The sequence below is a fragment of the Penicillium riverlandense genome (genome assembly GCF_028828495.1).
Source record: "Penicillium riverlandense strain IBT 135883 chromosome Unknown utg000006l_segment0_segment0, whole genome shotgun sequence".
In the NCBI taxonomy this organism is placed as follows: domain Eukaryota; kingdom Fungi; phylum Ascomycota; class Eurotiomycetes; order Eurotiales; family Aspergillaceae; genus Penicillium; species Penicillium riverlandense.
Genome location: NW_026643197.1, coordinates 2647047 through 2666730, shown reverse-complemented (window position 1 = coordinate 2666730; position 19684 = coordinate 2647047). Strand labels below are relative to the sequence as shown.

At 53.3% G+C, this 19684-nt stretch overlaps 8 protein-coding genes across 8 annotated transcripts; 5 read left to right on the top strand and 3 right to left on the bottom strand.

Annotated features, from left to right (window-relative positions):
* Positions 1-186: 186 nt before the first annotated feature.
* Positions 187-569, top strand: N7474_007280 (Dabb family protein; the record flags this gene model as incomplete). Its single annotated transcript, XM_057198690.1, has 2 exons — positions 187-288; positions 357-569. 2 exons carry the CDS (start codon positions 187-189, stop codon positions 567-569), a joined length of 315 nt encoding a protein of 104 aa, XP_057052130.1.
* Positions 570-971: 402 nt separating this feature from the next.
* On the bottom strand, positions 972-4021 carry N7474_007279 (putative GTPase activating protein (Gyp5); the record flags this gene model as incomplete). The annotated part of the gene is made up of 3 exons (XM_057198689.1): positions 972-1034; positions 1095-2036; positions 2090-4021. The coding sequence occupies 3 exons, from the start codon at positions 4019-4021 to the stop codon at positions 972-974; spliced, it is 2937 nt and encodes a 978-aa protein (XP_057052129.1).
* Positions 4022-4412: 391 nt separating this feature from the next.
* On the bottom strand, positions 4413-5613 carry N7474_007278 (Rab geranylgeranyltransferase BET4; the record flags this gene model as incomplete). Its single annotated transcript, XM_057198688.1, has 4 exons — positions 4413-4780; positions 4833-5394; positions 5447-5554; positions 5605-5613. The coding sequence occupies 4 exons, from the start codon at positions 5611-5613 to the stop codon at positions 4413-4415; spliced, it is 1047 nt and encodes a 348-aa protein (XP_057052128.1).
* A 241-nt stretch (positions 5614-5854) lies between these two features.
* On the top strand, positions 5855-8602 carry N7474_007277 (uncharacterized protein; the record flags this gene model as incomplete). Its single annotated transcript, XM_057198687.1, has 2 exons — positions 5855-6797; positions 6954-8602. The coding sequence occupies 2 exons, from the start codon at positions 5855-5857 to the stop codon at positions 8600-8602; spliced, it is 2592 nt and encodes an 863-aa protein (XP_057052127.1).
* Positions 8603-9680: 1078 nt separating this feature from the next.
* On the top strand, positions 9681-10184 carry N7474_007276 (uncharacterized protein; the record flags this gene model as incomplete). The annotated part of the gene is made up of 2 exons (XM_057198686.1): positions 9681-9974; positions 10029-10184. 2 exons carry the CDS (start codon positions 9681-9683, stop codon positions 10182-10184), a joined length of 450 nt encoding a protein of 149 aa, XP_057052126.1.
* A 1232-nt stretch (positions 10185-11416) lies between these two features.
* N7474_007275 (uncharacterized protein) lies at positions 11417-12072 on the top strand (the record flags this gene model as incomplete). Its single annotated transcript, XM_057198685.1, has 2 exons — positions 11417-11754; positions 11820-12072. 2 exons carry the CDS (start codon positions 11417-11419, stop codon positions 12070-12072), a joined length of 591 nt encoding a protein of 196 aa, XP_057052125.1.
* A 354-nt stretch (positions 12073-12426) lies between these two features.
* N7474_007274 (WD40 repeat and Utp12 domain-containing protein) lies at positions 12427-14975 on the bottom strand (the record flags this gene model as incomplete). The annotated part of the gene is made up of 2 exons (XM_057198684.1): positions 12427-14365; positions 14416-14975. The coding sequence occupies 2 exons, from the start codon at positions 14973-14975 to the stop codon at positions 12427-12429; spliced, it is 2499 nt and encodes an 832-aa protein (XP_057052124.1).
* A 1831-nt stretch (positions 14976-16806) lies between these two features.
* On the top strand, positions 16807-19490 carry N7474_007273 (putative transcription regulator BDF1; the record flags this gene model as incomplete). Its single annotated transcript, XM_057198683.1, has 3 exons — positions 16807-16910; positions 16965-19116; positions 19167-19490. The coding sequence occupies 3 exons, from the start codon at positions 16807-16809 to the stop codon at positions 19488-19490; spliced, it is 2580 nt and encodes an 859-aa protein (XP_057052123.1).
* Between the last annotated feature and the right edge of the window lie 194 nt (positions 19491-19684).

Genomic DNA, 19684 nt, shown 5'->3' with positions numbered 1-19684 from the left:
AATCGCAGCTAAATAAAATGTGCCTGACGTAACACGACGACTTGCGGAATTGCGCCGTCCCAGCCCCGCGTACTACCCGCAACCCGACGGAACACCGCCATCCACATCCACATCTCGCCAACTATTTAAGGGATGCGCCTCGCCCGTCTCCATCGTGCATCATTATTCCACACCCATTCCTCCAACATGGCACCCATTGAACGCATCACCCTCTTCAAAATTCCCGACGAGGCGGGCCGGGACCGCGTCCTGGAGCAGTACAAGGTGATGGCGAGGACGGCTACGAAGGTATTTATTTCTTGTGGAGTAGTACCTCCTGGGATTATCGTGACTGACGGAAGTAATACATAATGCAGGACGGCAAACCCTACATCGTTTCCGCGGCTGCGGGCGCCTCGATCCCGGACCCCCGCAACCAGGGGTTCAACCTCAGTGTCAAGACGACTTTCGCTTCGATGGAGGATATGAAGTACTACGATAATGAGTGCGAGGCCCACAAGGCGCTTAAGGCGGTTGCGGCGCCGGTGAGGGAGGAAATTCTGACGACATACTTTGAGAATGTCTTGTAATCTACTCTACATACTCAAGGCACCCGAGGTTTCAATTCTATGTATCGGGTAAAATAAGGAGACGGGTTATCTAGCAGGATTTGGGAGGAGATTCAATGTTGATCAATCATAATATAACGGAACAATTCAGCTCAACTCGTTTCGTGATGTACACAAGGGTTGCATAGCTTGTAGGAGCTATGCCGCGACAAAAACAGAAAACACCAATGCCTCTAGGTCCGGTGGCATGCTTGGCTGAGGTACACGAACAGTCGAATACAGTGAGGTCATCATAAGAACAGAGGCGAAATCATCACTGCCACAAACAATCGACAGGCAGGACAAAATGGACAAAATGGACAAGATCACAGATCGTTGGTCCATGGTCTATCATATATGGATATATGGAAGAGGGGAAGGCGGTTAGTCGAGAGCCCGGCGCAGGTCATTCCACTTCTGTTTGAGATTGTCGTGGTTCTCGCACAACTGTCATAAACTCGTCAGCATGTGTACTCATTTTTTGTTCAAGGGGACTGGCTGGTTTACCTCCGCCCACTTCATCTTCGTAGCCACCAACTCCTTCTCCATCTCGGACATCTGCTCCTCCATCGCGCGATTCTCATTCTGCACCTCGATGTTCCGCTTCATGATCCGGTCCATCTCCGTGCGCAGCTTCTCCTCCACCTCGGCCGGCTGCTTGTCCACCACGCTCTTCAGCTCAGAAACCTGCACTTTCAACGCCTCGTCGAGATCGCGCAATTCCTCGTTTTCAACCTTGAGGCGTACCAATTCCGATGCCAGCTGCACATGCTCCTTGTCAGAAGCCTCGGCGCGCTCTTCCAGAAGACGGACCCGAGCTCCCTGGGTGCTCACGGTATGTCGCAGGGTCTCCAGCTCAGCCTCGTGTTCTTTCTCGGTACGCACTTTCTCCTCCCACTCGGCGGAGTAGGCGGCCATCATTTCTGGCGTGAGTGGGATTGCGCATGCATCTTGCACGAGAAGGTCGGACCGGTAAACTTCCTTGTCGGCAGCACCCGAGCTGCCGAAGAAGCCGGACTCCAAGATCGACGACGGGGAGGGCTGCTTGTCAATGTATGCGTCGAACAAGCGCTCCTTGAGGAAAGTGGTGAGCGGGCCCATGTCTTTCATGATCAGAAGTTGCTGCGCGTTCCGGCGCATGATCGCCACGCCGAACTTGATGATCGTGGTCTCTAGACCTTCTTCGAAGATCAGATCATAAATGCGAAGGACCAGCTGCAATGGGAAGCGGTAGGCGAATAGCGTCAGGAACCACTGTGTCGCGTATAGTTGTGGGTGAACACCGCGGCGCCGCAGGTGGCAGTACAACGTAGGCTCCAAATCTTCCAAAAGGCGCTCAAACTGATATAAGCTGCGATGCAGACCGGGCATGTCTTGGATGAACATTTCCCGCAGTCCGTAATTGTTCATCAGCTTCACAAGCAGAGCGAAGGCTTCAACCTCGTCCATCTGTGTCCACAATGTTAGAAGTCTATCGGACTGGACGCACAACGCCAACTTACGTTAAACAAAAGAGGCATAACAATAAAATTCATGCCCTGGGCATAACCAACTCCCTCATCGTACAAGGCGTATGCCTTGCACAATCCAAACAAACTTTCCTGGTTCCCTTGTGAGACAAAGTATCTGGAGTAGCTGGTACGCGCACCCAGGTCACGTCGGATGGCTTTCTCCAGCTTCTGGAGAGCAGCCGCCTCACTCTTTGCTTTCTTGATGCGGGCATTCTCACTGGCAGCCTGCTCCTTGGCCAACTTCTCTGGGTCCACTTCCAAGGAAGGGCTGGGGGTAACGCTGGGCGTGACACTCGGCGGAGCACTAGGAGTAGCGCTAGGAGTCACGCTGGTCGACTGCGTCCCGGATCCCGAATGTTCAGAGCGAATGGACGAGCGCGAGGACGAGGTAGACTCCTTCTCGGCTGACCCGTTCAACTGATTGGGGGGCGTCCGACGATCTTTCTCTGGGTTCGTCCCGCGAGCCACGAGCTCCCGGTAGATTTCCTCCATCCCGTCAACCTGCTGAGAGTCTGCCAGAATCTGCCAGATCACGCCACGAACGGTCTGCGGAATACCCCGTTTGATGGCCTTGTTCAGTTCCTCTGAACCTGCCAGGGCCTGCGGTCCGTCATTGACCAGCTGCTGCCACAAGTCCCAGTCCACAGGCATCGACGCATCGGTCGCCGAGGCAGAGACTCCAGAGACCGTACCTGGGGCCAGATCGGGGTTGACAATCGAGGGCGCCTTGCCTGGAGACGTCGCTCCTGAGACTGGTGCCACTGATGTAGCCAATATGCCATCCTCACCTTCTTCCGGGATGATTTGAGGGCTAGCTCCAGGCTGGCTGACGCTGGCACGAGCTGATAGCCCACCCTCTTCATCCTGTGCAACAATCCCTTCCTCCCGCATCCGCAGAAGCTTGAACTGGTCCTTCAGGCTGTTACGCCGAGTCTTCTTGGAGCTCAGACTAGAGGTATCCCCATCTTCACCGTCGTGTCGAGCGATCGAGTCCACGTTGCTGGCGATAGTCGACACCGAGGCGGCAGTGTTTCTCCGACTGAAGGCATTCTGGGGCGGAGATTTAATGTCCTTGCTCCCTGTTGAGTTTCGAGAGAACCATGCAAAGGGGCCACTGCTGAGCTTCCGAGTCGGTTGCGGTGGTGCAGCTGAAGTGGGTGAACTCTTGTTGGCTGGGGCTGCACTACCCCATGGCAATGACGGAAGGTTGTTCGACAGCGCCTTGAAGCCGGAGGGAGCCGTGGAGCTTGCATCCTTGGGGGGCACGGGTGGCGAGACGTCATCTTTGGCGTTGGCCGCTTCGTTTGCCAGATTCACCTCGTCGAGCGAGGATGTGCTGGAGAGGCGATGGGAAGTCAACAAAGGCGATTTCTGGGACGTACGTCTGCGAGGGGTCTCCTCCGCGTCCGTAGGGTCTACCGCGCCATTCAGGTTGACCTCGTTGAGCGAATGACGAGGGGTGTGGACGGGCGATTTCTCGGCCGTGTCCTGGCCAAGCTGCTCAGTCTCCTTTGTCTCTGGATTATCGGCTTTGTGTAGCTCATCGTCCGTCTTGTCGTTGTCTTTCCCGACACCGGCTTTCTCATCTGCCGTCGCCTCCTCTGCCTGTTTCTCGCCGTTACCTGTATCCTCGTCCGCACCATCGACCTTCTTCTCTTCCCCGCTACCCTCGTCCTGCGATTCGGAAGGGAAAGGAGGCTTCTCAGTAGTATCCGGCGACGATATGCTGCCGACAGGGGGGCTATCGGTCAACGATCGCGTCGACGAGGGCTGGGCGGCCACGTTGGTGTCATTGTTCTCGATCGATTCTGGGGCGTCGTCAAAGGACTCCTGTTCAGAGACACCGTCAGCATCTGCTGGGTCGCGTGAGACCGCTAGGGAGACACCTACCCCGGCGTAGTCATGACTATTGCGCGCGGACATGTTTGCCTTGGGTTAAATCACACACAACACTCCATAGGAAGAAAAGCATAGACGGCCCGCGATCGGCCCATTCAAAAAGGGAGATGAATGGGGATGAAATTCCAAGGGAGAACGAAGGAATGGGCCACGGTGTGAGGATCGATTCCAGGTCGGGATGAAACTCAGGCACGGGCGGTGGGCCTAAGGCTATGTACCCGAGTCCCTACCAAGTGTCGACGATGATAGTTCAAAATAAAGAATAACGGTGAAGATCGGAAGAAAAGAAGAAATCTAACTCGAGAAGAAATTCCACGACTTTCCTTTTCGTCATGGCCAGACCAAATTCTCTGGGGGCCAAATAATCATAACAAGGGGCCAAGAAGCTATATACACAGGAAGAGGCCACGCCTAACTAATTCAGACTCCGCTCAAAATCCACCCAGCGCCCCTTTCGTAATGGATCTAGCTTCTTCAATTCCGAGAGCCAGCTCAGAATCTGATCCCGGTCTGAGTCCGACTGTGTGCCGGTCACTTTGGACACTAAAACGGTGCAGTCGATCAGGGCTTGGTAGATGTATTTGCAGTCCTCGTCCCCGTCCAGCATCTCCTCGATGAACTCGATCTCATCCCGAAGATACTGCACCCGATCGGACACGCTCAGGTTCGGAGCCATGGTCCGCTCCGCCACTGAGGGGTCAAAGACACACATGAGGTTCTGGTGGTAGAACCAGAGAGATTGGTCGCGCGGGTCAATCAAGGCCTGGTGAATAAAGTTCAATTCTGGGAAACTGTATCAGCAATCAGACAACCAGATGGTTAGGAGAGACCGAACCGTCGTCCAGCATCTTCCTCCGCTCGGCATCGCTGGCAGACTGTTCATCCAGCAGCCGCTGGATGATTTTCGTCCGGTAATGCCATGCCGAAAAATTGGACAGATTCTCGCGGATCTTCTTGTCCGAATACTCAAATTCCTTTTGGGTCATGCTCGTCCGCGTCTCCTCCGCGTCTGCAAGCTGCTTCAAGGTGTCGAACACCAGCCGTCGATACCCCCAGGCGTGAAAGTTGCGGCGGTCCTTGCTCAGAAACATGCTCACCAGGGCAAGTTCACCTTCCCAAATCTTGCGGGCCTCGGGGAGTGGTAGTACCTGACGAGCCTCGTCCAGTAGCCATAGCCGATAATTCCAGATCCAGTAGCATTTGGGGAATTTACTCAGAAGCGGGATCAGAAATTGGAGATCTTTTTCCAGTAGTTTTGCTTGAGGTGCATCTGTCTGGGAGAGCTGATGTTGCAGCACTCGCCGTCGATAGTTCCAGATGGTGTAGTACTCCGGGTTGCTCTCCAGCAGGTCCCCGAGCTGCTTCAATGTGTCGGCTGTGTATTCATGATCGGCCACCTATTTTGCAGTTAGTCTCTGCTCATTATTGTCGTGTTCAATCAGGGCAGACCTTCTGGCGAACTTGGCGCTCCAGGTCCTGGTACTTTTCTATCTTCTGCAATTCCTGCTCTCGCGCTTCCTGAGACTTTTCTGTCTGTTTTGAGCGCGGCACGCCATGCTGTCCAACGGCATCAGTATGATCAATCTAACCGAGGAGGTTGTCCTTACGCTTGCCATTATAGCCGGATGATGATGGAGAGACGCAGGGAAGGGAACCCGTGACCCGCGCCTGCCTAATCCATCGACCGCGTCACGTGCTGACCTAACACCTTTTCTGTTGTTTTCTTTCTCTCTTCATTTTCTTTCTAAATAACCTTCATTGAGATTTCGCCCATAACCCATTCTCTCCTTGGGCTCTATCCTACACTCCTTTGCGTGGGTTCATTTCACTCACAACTCACCCATTCTCTCAACAGTCATGGTAGTAGATGCACGATGTCACTCTTTCGAGGAATCCTCTGCAGCAGGCGACAGCCGCAACACCTCATTCTTGTTATCTTCTCGATCCGAGTCTAGCAGAGACAACGGATCTGTCAAACTGACCGAATTTGCCACAATTACTTTGCCACTCTTGGAATCGCCGGCCGGTTTTCAGATATCATTACCCCAACAGCTTCGAGCCAATTCTCGGGCGAATTCACCACCTAGTTTCAATGAAACCAGGACTGTATCTCCAGGAAGGGGCCGCGCTGCAACGAGATCCCCAGCAAGGAATGCCCTTGGCAGACCTGCCTCCCCGGACAGATTCATCCCAAAGCGCGCGTTTGTCGACCCTCCTTCAACTTCATACCGTGTGAGCAAACCCCCACAGCAACTGTCTCCTCAACAGAGACTGCTCCGTCAACGTCTACCGGGTGATGATCCGTTTCTGCCGCTACGACCACGCCGACCTGTCACTGTGCCGGGGCCGCCAAGACCGATTCGTCTCTGGCAGAGACCGTATCAACGGCCTCATCTCGTCTCTGACACGGCGGTTGTAGAGAGAGCCGGGTATTTATCAAATGATTCTGCGAGGGTCGTCAGTGCGGGAGCTGTCTGGGGCGTTGGAGGAGTCTCGGGAGTGTTGGGGCCTCCATCAACGACACTCTCCAACGACCACCCCAGCGTGTTGAATAGAGGAACCACTGCCCCCATGTATGCGGCCCAGTTTCTCCCTCAAAGCACGATCACAGATCAGCGAGACATGCATGAGTCACGGCTTGCCCTCGCGCTCGACATTGACCCGACCACTCGACTGCTTGACACTTGCATGCTATCCGCTGGCCGTGCCACACCTCCCAGTCCGGCGTCTTCGCATCATGAGCGGTATTCTCCTTTTGTCTGGAAGGACAATGCTTGGAAGAAAGTTGAGAGGGGACATTGTAAGTGGATCACTTTGTCTCACGCAGTGTCAGAGGGGTGTCAATTACTACTTACCTAGATCAATCTATACCCCATCTAGAATTGTCACTTACAGGGTGAGATGACTTTGTCTGCAGCTTGTCCTGCCGCGTCAACTAACTGCTTGACAATGCTAGGGCCTACAAGTCCTACCAAAGGAGAGGTTGTCCCCCCTAAACCATTCCGAATCTTGGATGCACCGTTTCTGCGCAATGACTTTTATTGCTCGACTCTCGCTTATTCATTTACTTCTGGTGTGCTTGCTGTCGGCCTTGCTCAGCGTGTCTATATCTGGTCCGAACGGTTCGGGGTAGAGCACCCACCTTTTGGAGACATGGATCCGTCAAATTATGTGACATCCCTGTCTTTTTCTTCTGAGGTCGGCGGAAAGAGTATTCTTGCGGTTGCTCGTCAGTCAGGCCAGTTATCCTTGTGGAGCATCTTCGATTCAGAAATCCGTTTTGAACTTAATCACTCCACCACCATCACCTGCGTCTCATTCAAGCCCAAAACTACGCGCAGACCTTCATATAGGTTTGAGGATCTGGAAGTCGAGGCAGAGGACCTCGTGGTAGGCGACGAAATTGGAGATATTTGGTACTACTCGGTCGAGTGGTCCGATGATGAGTCGCAGAACCAGTTGGGCTGGAAAGGGTCCATTACATTACTCGTCAAGATTTCGGCACACACCCAGCAGGTCTGCGGTCTGGCCTGGTCTCCTGATGACACTTTCCTTGCCACGGGCGGCAATGACAATTCCTGCCTACTCTTTGAGTTGAATGAGATCATCTCATCACAGACACTGCCCTCATCTGCTGCATCCACCGAGTCCACCGTCTCCACGAGAGCCAGTCCGAACATTTTCCAATGTATTACGTCGAGCGCCCGACGACAAGGGCTATTCAGAACACGTCACTTTTTCAACCATTGGCCACCGTTATGGATGAACCGTCTTTCGAGCCCACCATCTGAAGCACCGTCTCTGTCCGAAGCTCCACGGCATGGCAGCGGGCGAGCTACTCTGGTGCCAGCTACCTTGGTGCCGTATAACTGCCAGAAGCATCGGCTGGCACATGCAGCCGCAGTAAAGGCAATCGCATTTGCGCCATGGCAACCGTCTCTGCTCGCAACAGGCGGGGGCATCAACGATGGAGCCATTCATTTCTACCATACCCGCACGGGAGCTTGTCTCGCAACCATCAACGTTTTTGCCCAGGTAACCAGTCTAATCTGGAGCCAGACACGACGTGAGATTGTCGCTACATTCGGATTCGCACTTCCCCAACACCCCTATCGAATTGCCATCTTTGCCTGGCCAAGCTGTGCCCAGGTGGCCGTCATCCCTTGGGGCCCCTATGGAACCAGCTGGGACGGTCAGGATCGTGGAGCGGGCTACGACTGCGGAAGAGCACTGTGGGCAGTCAGTTACCCAGGACGACCACCTCGCCGTGTTTCCGCTACACTCGACGATTGGGACAGTCTACACCCTCCACTCTCGCCAGAGCGTGTACCACCGACCACCGAACGCAGGAACAGGAGGGGCCGCAGGTACCGTCCGGGACCTCTAAGGATCCGTCCCAAAGAGAAAGAAGGAGGGATGTGGTGCACGGGGACCAGGGAGGAAGGATGTATTATCGTCGCATCCAGCGATCAGACAGTCAAGTTTCATGAAGTCTGGAGTGGGCGCAGACAGAGCATTGGGTCTGCTTACGGACTGCTGGGAGGAAGCGATATCCTAGAGGGTCTGGAGGGGATTGAGAAATCCGGAAGCGAGATCATTCGTTAGGCGTCGCCTCTCATTGTTAGCTCCAGTAGTGCTTTTTGTATTACTCTATTCTTATGATCGGCGCCAGACTGAGCTGAGCTGACAGCTGACAGTTGTTGCAATTGCTGATAGTTATCGTTACGTAGTGCGACAAAAATAATGTTGAACCCAACCCACTACTATTCTTCTTTGTCGGACGTTACTCCTTATCTCACGTATCGTTAACAGCGATTAGGTCCTGGGATCTAGTTCAAGTCTGCTCAGCTCTTTTTAGGTTTCCGGCGTTTCAATTGTTAAATTTATTCTCTATTGAGGTACTAGACTATAATCCAGTTCAGCTAAAGCTGGATTTCATTGGGCCAAGAGTCATTTAGTATGATTTAGTGAAAAAACATGATTCACAATTGACCCGTCGACAACCACCTCCCACTTGATACTTAATTCCAATAAACAAAATGTCTCAGTTGCAACTGAAGTATCTAGCTCGATAATAGTTTAACCAGCCGCCCTATCTCTGTGTACTTTATCCATATCGGTAGAGACATCATGCTAGTGCTAGTGTTGTTTGACTAGGCTTCGCGTGTGATACTGAACGAGGCAGAGGGGCTTACAACCTTCTGTGCTCTATCCATATAGTGCGTATGAAGTAATAAGATGGCAGTGAGGGCTCTGGTGGTCTCAATAGCTGAAATAATCGAAGGGTAAAGTCGACTAGAGGGTAGCACAGCCCGTCTTTATGTTTTCCCTCTTTCCCTCTCGTAGACCTATGATAGAGCCGCCGGCGTGGTATGCTATACTAGATGCTGGGATGGAAGAGGAAGTCTGATACGGTAAAGCGTGGACGTCGTGGATGGAGGAGCCGACGTCGCGGTGGAAACATGGTATGTATTAGGGTAGAATTCCACGATATGCTAGTAAAAAACCACGGACAACCATGAATTTTCTACTATTACGCCCTAATTATCACGTACACTGGGGTGACGCCGATATACTGGAAACAGTTTAGCGTGCCTGTATGTCGGTCAGCTCCACTTCCTCTGTTCAACACACTCTATGTCAACCGCCCGCCAGACTGACTGACTGACTGCAATCACTAACCATGGCAACCGGCCAGGATGCTACCCGAGTTCCCCTGTCAGTTCTTTCTTCAGGGCACTTTGCTGCTGTCAAACATGCCATGTCCAACCTTTTGGGCTCGATTGCAGCTCTCGACACATATGCTCAAGTGGCGAATGGCATTCCAGTCCCAAGAGTCCCAAGGGCCGGGGAAGAGGATGACGACCCGTGGTGGCTAGAGGAAAACCCGGATCCCGAACCCAGCCAAGAAGCACACGAGATTGCCAAAACCATTCGGGATGGATTTTATGTGGAAACAGATGAGATTGATGCTCAGGTATGAACGACGGGAGGTTATTACTTCATTCTAAATATACTGATCTATTAACAGGTTGCCCAACGATTTCAAGATGAAGAACCCGCTTCCCGACAGTTCTATCTACGTCTGATTGAAATCGTCGTCATTCTATGCCATGACATAGCAGCCACTCTATTCGACATGCTCGAAGGATGGTCACGCAAGCCAGTGGCGACGAAACCTCCATGATTATTGAGAGTGGCCGGTTCAAAATATCCGCCATACATCACGCTGCTCTCTCATTACGACTACCTAGATCACGAATACTACCCCCGCGGGTGGGCCGACACTGTTGGATACTGGGCAGAGGACCGTCTCTTCGGCGGCGTAGTGCTTTTTGACCGAGGAAGTTCTGGGACTGAGGTACGTGTATATCTGCTACCTCGATAACATCCACTAAGTCGAATACAGTGCAATAGCATCTTCCTCAATAGTATCATGCAATTGAAACTCGTCCAGCTAACTGAGGCACAAGTCGAAGAATTCATCCATCTTCTGACGGATGAAAAGTGTGAGGCGGCGAGCATTCCCTTCCGGGCAGAGGAGAATGCTCGTCGAGTACACCCTAACCACGTCGAATTCGAAAATATCTATCGCAATAAGGATGATCGTCGATCGTTCGTGGGTCGGCTTCCACCTCACTGTTGCGACATTATTCCGAAGGAAGACCATGAAAGGCTATCAACAGAATACCAGAGACTCTGGGATATAAACCATTCCATGTGACTGCGCTGTTTCTTTTCAATGATTCCTAGCAAAGGAAGGGAAGAATATGAAAGAACGAGTAATGACAATGATATAAATGAGGACGTGTTAAAAACACACCCCTCAGTACTAAACGATAACTCGCCTACCCCGTAGAACGCATATATATTTGTTACCTGTCTAGTCTTAGTTTTTGGGTAGTTACTAAACGAGTTCACTCCGCCGCAAGCGGTACCCTAATATATAATTTCTTACTAGGCGAACACTCGGATTGGGAGCGCTTTTATTTCGAGTTGTATGATGCGTTAAACCCTTCCTGGTATTTGGGAAGGGGACTAAACGGCGCGTCAGTGTGGAAATGGAACGAAAATCGATGTCTAAGGCCACAGAATTTCGTGGTCCTTCCGGCGTCAACCTGAGTTACTCCGTACATAAGCGCTAGAAATCCTTCCGGATGATCCCCGGTCTTAACCACCACTAGCGCCGTGCACACACCCCTGACCGTTCGTTGTCAAATTTTAGCGCCGCATTTCAAGGCTGTCACGGTTCCGAGGTACAAATATACATAAGTAGCTTCGAATTCCAGTTCCTAATCATCTCAATCCTCACCACCGGGCGTGTACCTACCAGATATCTTTCATCTGATATCTCCTTCTTTCCCTTCTTCACTACCTATTCTACCAAGATACGTCCTCTCTCCATAAAAACAAAAAAAAATGCAGCTATCCACCCTCCTCCCCTTTCTGCTTACTACCACCTCCCTCATCGCCGCCAATTCTCTCCCCAAACCCCCCTCGACCTCTATCGGAACAACATCTACAGTACCCCCTCTGGGCAACACACTAAATGTCACCGTCGTAACCGCACACAATGGCCGCTCCGTGATAGAATGCTGGGCTCTCGAGCCGGACTTCGAGACCTCCACCGTGACCGGAACGGACGGCGCGTCATTTCTATCCCTCGGTCCTATCGGCGGTGTTGAGGGTGGAAATACGAGCTATGTTGTTGTGCCGCCAGGGTTTGACGGTGGGAGACATAATTCGCCTGTTAACCAGTATGTCTATAGCCACCCAGCATTACTATTTCCCTGATCCGCCGACTAACATACAATCCATCCAGATGGGTATTCTGCCTCTCAGGCGAACTCCGCATAACGCTTCCAAACTCAACTTCCTCAGCACGCATCTCGGCAGGAAAGAACAGCGCCATCCTCGCGCTCGACACTCCCGATGTGAGTGAGCTGGGTCATTACACGGACTATCCGTCAAAGGAACGCTCGATTGGGTTGGAGATTCCCCTGGGGGCGGCGGGTGTGCCGAAGCATCGGGTTTTGTCGCAAGGGGCTTGTGCAGGGGAGCAGCTTTTGGATTGATTGAATTGGGGATTGATGGTTATGCTCGGGTTTGGGTGGTTTTGGGGATTGTGGCTTAGAGTTAGGGATAGGAGCAGGAAAGGGTACATATAGTCAAGTAAGACACTCAATGGAAGAGACGTAACATATGCATTGATTGGGATTGGCACTTGCCAACCATCTCTTATTGGACAGCCAGAAGAATACAAGTGAAAAGAAAAGAAAAGACAGACATGAAAATAAAGGGGGAAAAAATGCAGACAGATCTAGATCCATCCGATGCACAGCACACACGTATGGGATACTCTTTTATAAACCAAAATCACACAAGAAACAAATTCGCCAGATACACAGGGAGAACGGACAAGGCTAGGCTTACTTCCTACCAGCCTTTCCCTTCTTCCCAGCAGACGTCTTGGGCTTCTTCGACGGTGGCGGCGGCGCAGCAGCAGCAACATCATCATCCGACATCTCGTCCTCCGAGTCGGCAATGAAGTCAACCATCGAGCTAGCGCTCTCAGCGTCCTCGTCCTCGTCATCTTCATTCTCCTCGAGAGACTCCTCCGCATCAGATGAGCCGGCAGACTCTTCAGCCTCGATATCGAGAAGCCCGTCTTCCTCATCTTCATCTTCGTCCTCGCTGCCCTCCTCCTCATCATCATCAGACTCATCCGCAACACCATTCATCATGGGTTCGTCCTCGTCGAACGCCGTGTCGCGGATCGACTTGGAGCGTGGGACCTTAGCCTCCACCTCGCTGTCCTCGTCATCATCTTGGCCCTCCACGTAAATAACGTTGTCCTCGTCCTCGCTATCCAGCCCCTCTGCGCCGCTGCGCAGCGACTGCCGCAGGCCCAGCTGCGCATCCAGCATGTCCAGCTTGCCCTTGAGGAGAAGCAGGGAGGGAAGACTGGACGAGCGCTGGTCCATCACCTTGAACAGCGTCGCCATGCGCTTCAGCAGATCCGGGTGTCCGGCCAGCGCGCCGCCATGCGCCACGCACGTCCACTGCACCCACACGAGAAGGTGGCCGTACCGGCCCGGGCGGGAGGAGAGACGCTCCGCGAGCTTCTGGAGCAGCGTCGCGGCAAGCGAGGAGTCGAGGCGTTGGATCGTAGTCCGGATGATTGAGGTGTCGCCCGTGTGGAAGCAGGATTCGAGCATGCCGTTGTCGTTTGTCTTCAGCGACTGTGTAAGCACGGTGGCCAGCGAGATGCCGGATGGGATCTGTTGCACTGCGGCTTTGGGCTTTCCCGGCACCAATGCGCCGAGGCGGATGTCGTCGTCTAGCTCGGCCTCGACGTCGACTTCCTGGCCGGTGTTGACACCCAGGAGCTCACCGAAGGATGGCTCTGCGCCCTCTTCTTCTTCGTCATCTTCCTCCTCGGACTCGGGGGCGTTTTGCATCTCGACATCCTCCTCGTCACCAGCTGCCTTCTTCGCGGGCTTGGTCTTCTTCTCGGCAGCGGTTGTCTTGGTATCCTCGTCATCATTGTCCGAGTCCTCCTCGCTGTCGACAATCTCGACCTCTTGTCGGGAATCTTGCATCTCGACGTCGTCATCCACAAGGTTTCCTGCTTCCACAACCGTGCGGGTCTCGTCAACCCGGCTCTCGCCCGCGCCCTTAACGCCATTGGTGGTCACTGCTGCAACCGCAGAGCTGGACTTGCTCTTGACCACGGTCTTTGCGCCAGTGAACAACAACTCTTCGGTATCAGCGTTGAGGAGCTTGATACGCTCAAACACCGGAATCACTCCACCCTCGGTGTACGCCACGACGATGTCCGAGCCCTGGAATGAGGTTGCGACCACGGGCACACAGGTGTCGGAGGATTCAGAACGTGTAACCTTAAGAGAAGCGTTTGATCTTTGCGTCATCTGCTTCCGGCTAGCCTTGGAACTGGTGGCGGCCGCGGCCGACTGAACAAAGGGTTTTGTGAAGAGCTCGATGGTGCCATCTTCAGTGACAGCTGCGAGAATCTGCTTCTCCAGCGAGGCATTTCCCTCAGGGTATAATGAAACCGACGACACATCCTGCTCTGCGACGAGATTCCGCACCAGCCTCCGGCTGGCAACATCGAAGACGTTGATGTACCGGTCTCCGTCCGACGCAAGGAATGCGCTCACAGCCTCTGTGGATGACGAGAGAATCGAACGGATCTGATTCGGCATCGCGGCGAACTCAACGGGCGGCTCGTCAGCCTTTTCAGCGTCTATTAGGTACGGTTTCTGGGAGGCACAGATGACGGGCGGGTTCGAGGGAACGGGGCGCGAGAGAGCAGTCAAAGCCGCAGACGAAGGGAGATGGATCGTTCTGGAAATTTTTGTTAGTTATGCCATAAGATAGCAGGTTTCATGTCGTACTTTATGCTGTTCCCAGTGCGCAAATCCCACTGGACCAGCTTGTTGTCACCGCCGATACTCCAGCCTTCCTGGCCCGGCCGATCGGCCGTGAACTTGAAATCCTTGATCCCCTTGTCATGGGCACCGGTGAGAGTACCAACGACCTTATCCTCCGCGGGCGAGTACATGCGAATATCAGACGAGCTGGTGCCAAACGCAACGACGATATCACCCTGGTCCAAGCCGTCGACTCCGTTGACGTCGGAGCCGCGCTTCCGCTTCTTCTTCGACTGATCGCGGTTCTTGCCCTGGCCACCGTAGTAACCCCAGTCCAGCGAGGTGACAGTCTCCTTCGGGTTCAAGGCATGCTCGCACTGCAGACGACCGGTGTTGGTATCGTGGATGCGGATGTGCTGCGCATCGAGGCCCTGGATGACGGACGCAAAGAGCGCCAATTGGTACTGGGAAGGCGAGAACGCCGCGCGCAGCACAGAGGACTTGCTGGTGGCTTGTGAGAGACCAGTGGCGGGCGATGCAGCCGAGGCCATCTTAGTAGATGGGCGAGATGTCTTCTTGCCCATTTTTTTTGATCCTCTTTTTGGGTTTCCCCGTTTGAGATGGATGTGTTGGGAGGGGGAGAATGATAGAGGAACCCCAGAGAAGCAACTAGAATTACAGTAATTCCCGTGCTTTGGATTGTCGACCCCGGTAAACGAGCTGGGGCTGCTGGGGCTCTTGGGATGTCGCAGTCGCTGCGGGAAGTGAAAAAAAGCCCAAAAAATGTTCTTATGAGCGCTAGTCCGTATGTGGCTAGTGTGGTTGTGTTATCATCACGTGATTTTGGAATCTGTGTAGAGCATGGACAGGTCAATTATTATTGATAAATTGTTGTCGATAACGGGGGGAATTGGAAATTCTGGAAATAGGGTATTCTCAAATATGTGCTTCAGATATGGGCTTCTTTTCTGGCGGTAGATTTGGATGGTGGTTTGCGATGGTATGGTGAACGAGACCTGTGTTCGAAATATATATCTGCAGAGGAACACAATAATAAACTCCACGGCTAGTTATCACAAAACATACTACTTCCCTGCAGATACACACGTGCAGATAATTGGCCAGTTTACTTTCTGCTACCTTCATCCTCTTTTTTTTTTTTTTTTTTACCATGAGACTCCTTTACACAGCCAACGTACTTCATCTCCTCGCAATCATCTAGCACACAGGCATACATGTCAATTTATAAATATCCCTCTTGACGCATGTACATGTCCACCGCAAGGGATTGGCCATGCAATGCGCCTCGCCGCACTGTGTTTGTATAGATCCGGAAGCAGTACGGTGTCACGTGCCGGTGACGTTTTTGAGCCGGTCCTCCGGTCGCCTGTTGTGAGGGTCAAGTCAGCCGACACCCGTGATTTCAGGGATTGCACCCCTCGCAGACGACCGATGGATCTATAGAGAGAGATGTCTTATTAGAATCAATAACATATCTAGAAATATTGATCTTTCTATCTATATTCACGCTGGTTCACGCTGGTCACACTACTGTCGTAGCAGTGAAAATTTGTATTCCTCGATGATACAGCGGGCCCACATCAGCCACGGCCACACCAATCACACCCGGCGGACGAGCGAACGCGATCGGCCCCGGCCAATCATGGGCCACAACCTGTCCTCGAATGCGGCCTAGTGCCAGCGGTGGAACTAGGGGCGCACTCCGGTCTGTTGTACTTAAGGATTCTAGCATCCCCTCCGAGGAAGAATTCTGCTTCCGTCTTTTTTAAGCCCTTTGACCGCCCCCCCTTTCCTTTCGTGTCCTTGGTTCCCCCCCCTGCCCGTCGCCCTAAACACAGACGCGTCGCGTCTACCTACGCCCCTTTTAACTCCGCCCCCAGCCACCTTTATTATTTTATTTTTTGGTGCTTTGGGTTTTTATTATTAATTGTTCACCTACCCTCCCTCCCGCCTTCTGATTTATCCAGTTCCTCAACCACGGGCCTCAGGCACCCACACACACCTTTCTCACTTCTCCCTCTAGCTCACCTTTATCCACCAGCCACCGCCCACGTGACACATCCCTCACCGCCCCATAAATTCTGTCGCCTTGCCATCGCATTCTCCAACTTTCTTCCAGCTCACCTTCCTCTCTTCCTCCCACGATCGCCTCTCCCTCCACCCTCTCCATCCATCTCTTCCTGCGTTCTTATCCATCTCTTCCATCTTTACAACCCTTCAAAGCTTCTGCGCCAGCCAAGTTCTACCTCCCGCGCATTGCCTGAGCTTCCGCGCGCGGGGCGCAAGTCTGTATTCAGTTGACTTTGTTGCGCGCATTCAAAAGCACTCCCATCCCCCCACCCACCTTTCGTGTCAACCTAGACCCTGTACTCTCTCCGACTGGACCACGACCCCATGGCCACCCCGCCTCCCGAGGCTCCTCCTATTGTCAAGGAGGACAAGCCTCAGCTGCCTCCCTCGCCGACCGGAGTCGCGGCGCCAGACCTGGCGCCCATGAGGTCTGTTGTTTTGTCGCCTGACTTCTGTAAACATTTGCTGACTTTGACTACCAGCGTGCAAAATGTGGTCTCAGACCTCAAGCCAGATGTACCCCAGACCGTGCCTGAGATCACTCCTACTGCAGTGAATGGCCATACGCCTGGCGAGACTGCCATCACCAACGGTACCAGCTCTGCTGCTTCGCCACCCAAGTCTCCTGCTCCGCCGGCATTTGTCGATAGCGAGCCCCCTTCTTCGTCGGTACCAGCGGAGACGCCATCTGCCATCCAGCCTTCCGTCGAACCCTCCCTCGAACCTTCCGTTGAGCCGTCCGTTGAGCCTTCCCTCGAGCCCCCCACGGCTACAGAGATGAAGAAAGAAAGCCCAGAGGACCGGGCTACGCCCAGTCAAGGCCCGGCTCAGGAATCTACCGCACCCGCTGCGGAGACACCGGTGAACAATGTCGTTGTTTTCCCTCCGACCTCGCAGGGACCCGCCACTACCGACAGCGAGCCACCGGCGCAGACCGATGGCACTGCTGATACTTCGGACAAGATGGACATTGAAAACTCTCAGGAGACGTCCGCCTCCGTGAAAACCGAACTGCCCCACCATCTCTTTGCCGAGAATAAGTCCGGTGGCTCGCTTGCCCCTGTGGCGGCATCTCCCACACCCCCACTTCTGCCTTCACTTCAAACCGATCAGGAGATGAAAGATGCACCTACCGTGCCCATGTCTCCGACCAAGATCGCCAGAGAACGCGAACCCGATGGTGGTGAAGAACCTGCTGCAAAGCGCACCAAAGTTGAAGGCGAGGACTCGGCTGCTACCGAAATCAAGGCTCCGGAGTTGCCGACTCCGGTGACCGAAACCCCCGGCCCAGCTCCTCCAGCCGGTGACGAATCGGGACTCACGAAGCTGCAGCAAAAGTTCATTTCAAAGTGTCTGACTAGCCTGAAGCGTATGCATGATGCGCGCTTCTACAAGGTGCCCGTGGACCCCATCGCGCTGAATATCCCGAATTATCCCAACGTGATCAAGCATCCCATGGACTTGGGAACGGTCGAGAAGAAGCTTAAGGCCAACGAGTATTCGTCTCCGCAGGGGGTTATGGACGATGTCGCTTTGATGGTTCAGAATGCACAGACTTTCAACGGTCCGGATCACCTCGTCACCCAGGAAGGTCACAAGTTGAGGGCGACATTTGAGAAGCAAATGGCCAATCTTCCCAAGCCCGACGAGGTGGAGGAAAAGAAGCCCAAGAAGGTGGCGGAGAAGACCTCTGCTGCGCGTCGGGAGCCGCGGACCTCAACTGGGGCTCCGGTTACTCAACCCAAGGCCGCCTCACCCCAGGGGGCAACGACCTTTGCGCTGGGCCCAGAAGGATTGCCCACCATTCGGCGAGACTCTTCGAACCCCGACGGACGTCCAAAGCGATCGATCCATCCTCCCAAGCGCGATCTTCCATATTCCACCAAACCGAAGAAGAAGAAGTTCCAGTGGGAGTTGAAGTTCTGCCAGGAGGTTCTTGATGAACTGCACAAGGGGAAGTACTACGAAATTGCAGCGCCTTTCTACCTGCCCGTGGACCCCGTCGCGTTGAACATCCCCAACTATCACAGCGTGATTAAGAAGCCGATGGATCTGTCTACCGTGCAGAACAAACTCAAGTCTGGCCAGTACGAGAATGCAAAGGAATTTGAGCTCGATATTCGCCAGATGCTGAAAAACTGCTTCCGGTTCAACATGGCCGGTGATATCATATATGTGGCCGGCCAGCGATTGGAAGAAGTTTTCAACTGGAAGTGGAGCCAAAAGGCTAGCTACCTGGAATCCCACGAGCCGCAACACTATCAGCATTCCGACTCGTCCGAGGAGGACAGCGATGAGGAAGAAGAGGAGAGTGATGAGGATGACGAGCGCCTTACGCTGCTCCAGCGGCAGATTGCCGAGATGTCCCGTCAGGTCGAAGCGATCACCCAGAAGAAGAAGAAGACTCCTCCCTCGTCTAAGAAGGCTGGCAAGAAACCGGGAAAGAAGGATTCCAAGAAGAGCAACGCCCCCAGTGGCAAGAAGGACAAGAAGATCAAGAGCTCCAAGTCCGACAAGCCTCGCTGGGTAAGCTACCACGAGAAGCAGATTATCTCCAACGGCATCAGTAGTCTTCCGGACAAGAAGATGCAGGAGGCCCTCAAGATCATCCAGAACAATGTTCCTGCTCTGAAGGTAAGCTTTTTTTTCGCTGCTTTGTTTTTACATACTGATCTGTTTTTCAGGGTACCCAAGAAGCGGAGATTGAACTGGATATCGACGAGCTTCCTAACGACGTGCTGTTGATGCTGCTCAAATTTGTGAAGAAGAACGTGCCTCACATCATGGATGACGAGGATTCTGCTCCCGCCAGCAACCTCGCCGCCCCGAAGCCGAAGAAGAACAAGCCAATGAGCAAGTACGAGCAAGAGGCTCAGATCAACATGCTCGAGAGCAACCTGTCTCGCTTCCAGGGTGGCGGTTCTCCCAACCCCATGCCATCTGTCGAAGCCAACATGGAGAGCAGTGATGACGAAGACGAAGATTCCGAGGAGAGCGAGGAGGAGTAGATGCTCAATATCGATCAAGTCTTCTGCGCATGCCCTTGCTGCGCTGATTTGCGGTCTGAGCGTCTAATTTCTCTTCTCTTCTCTTTTGGATATTTGATCAAACCCTGGATCTTTTCCCCTGGATCTTTTTCTCCACCACCAGGAATACACCTTGTACATACGCACTCTTTGCTTCCCTCAAAAACCCCTTGGGA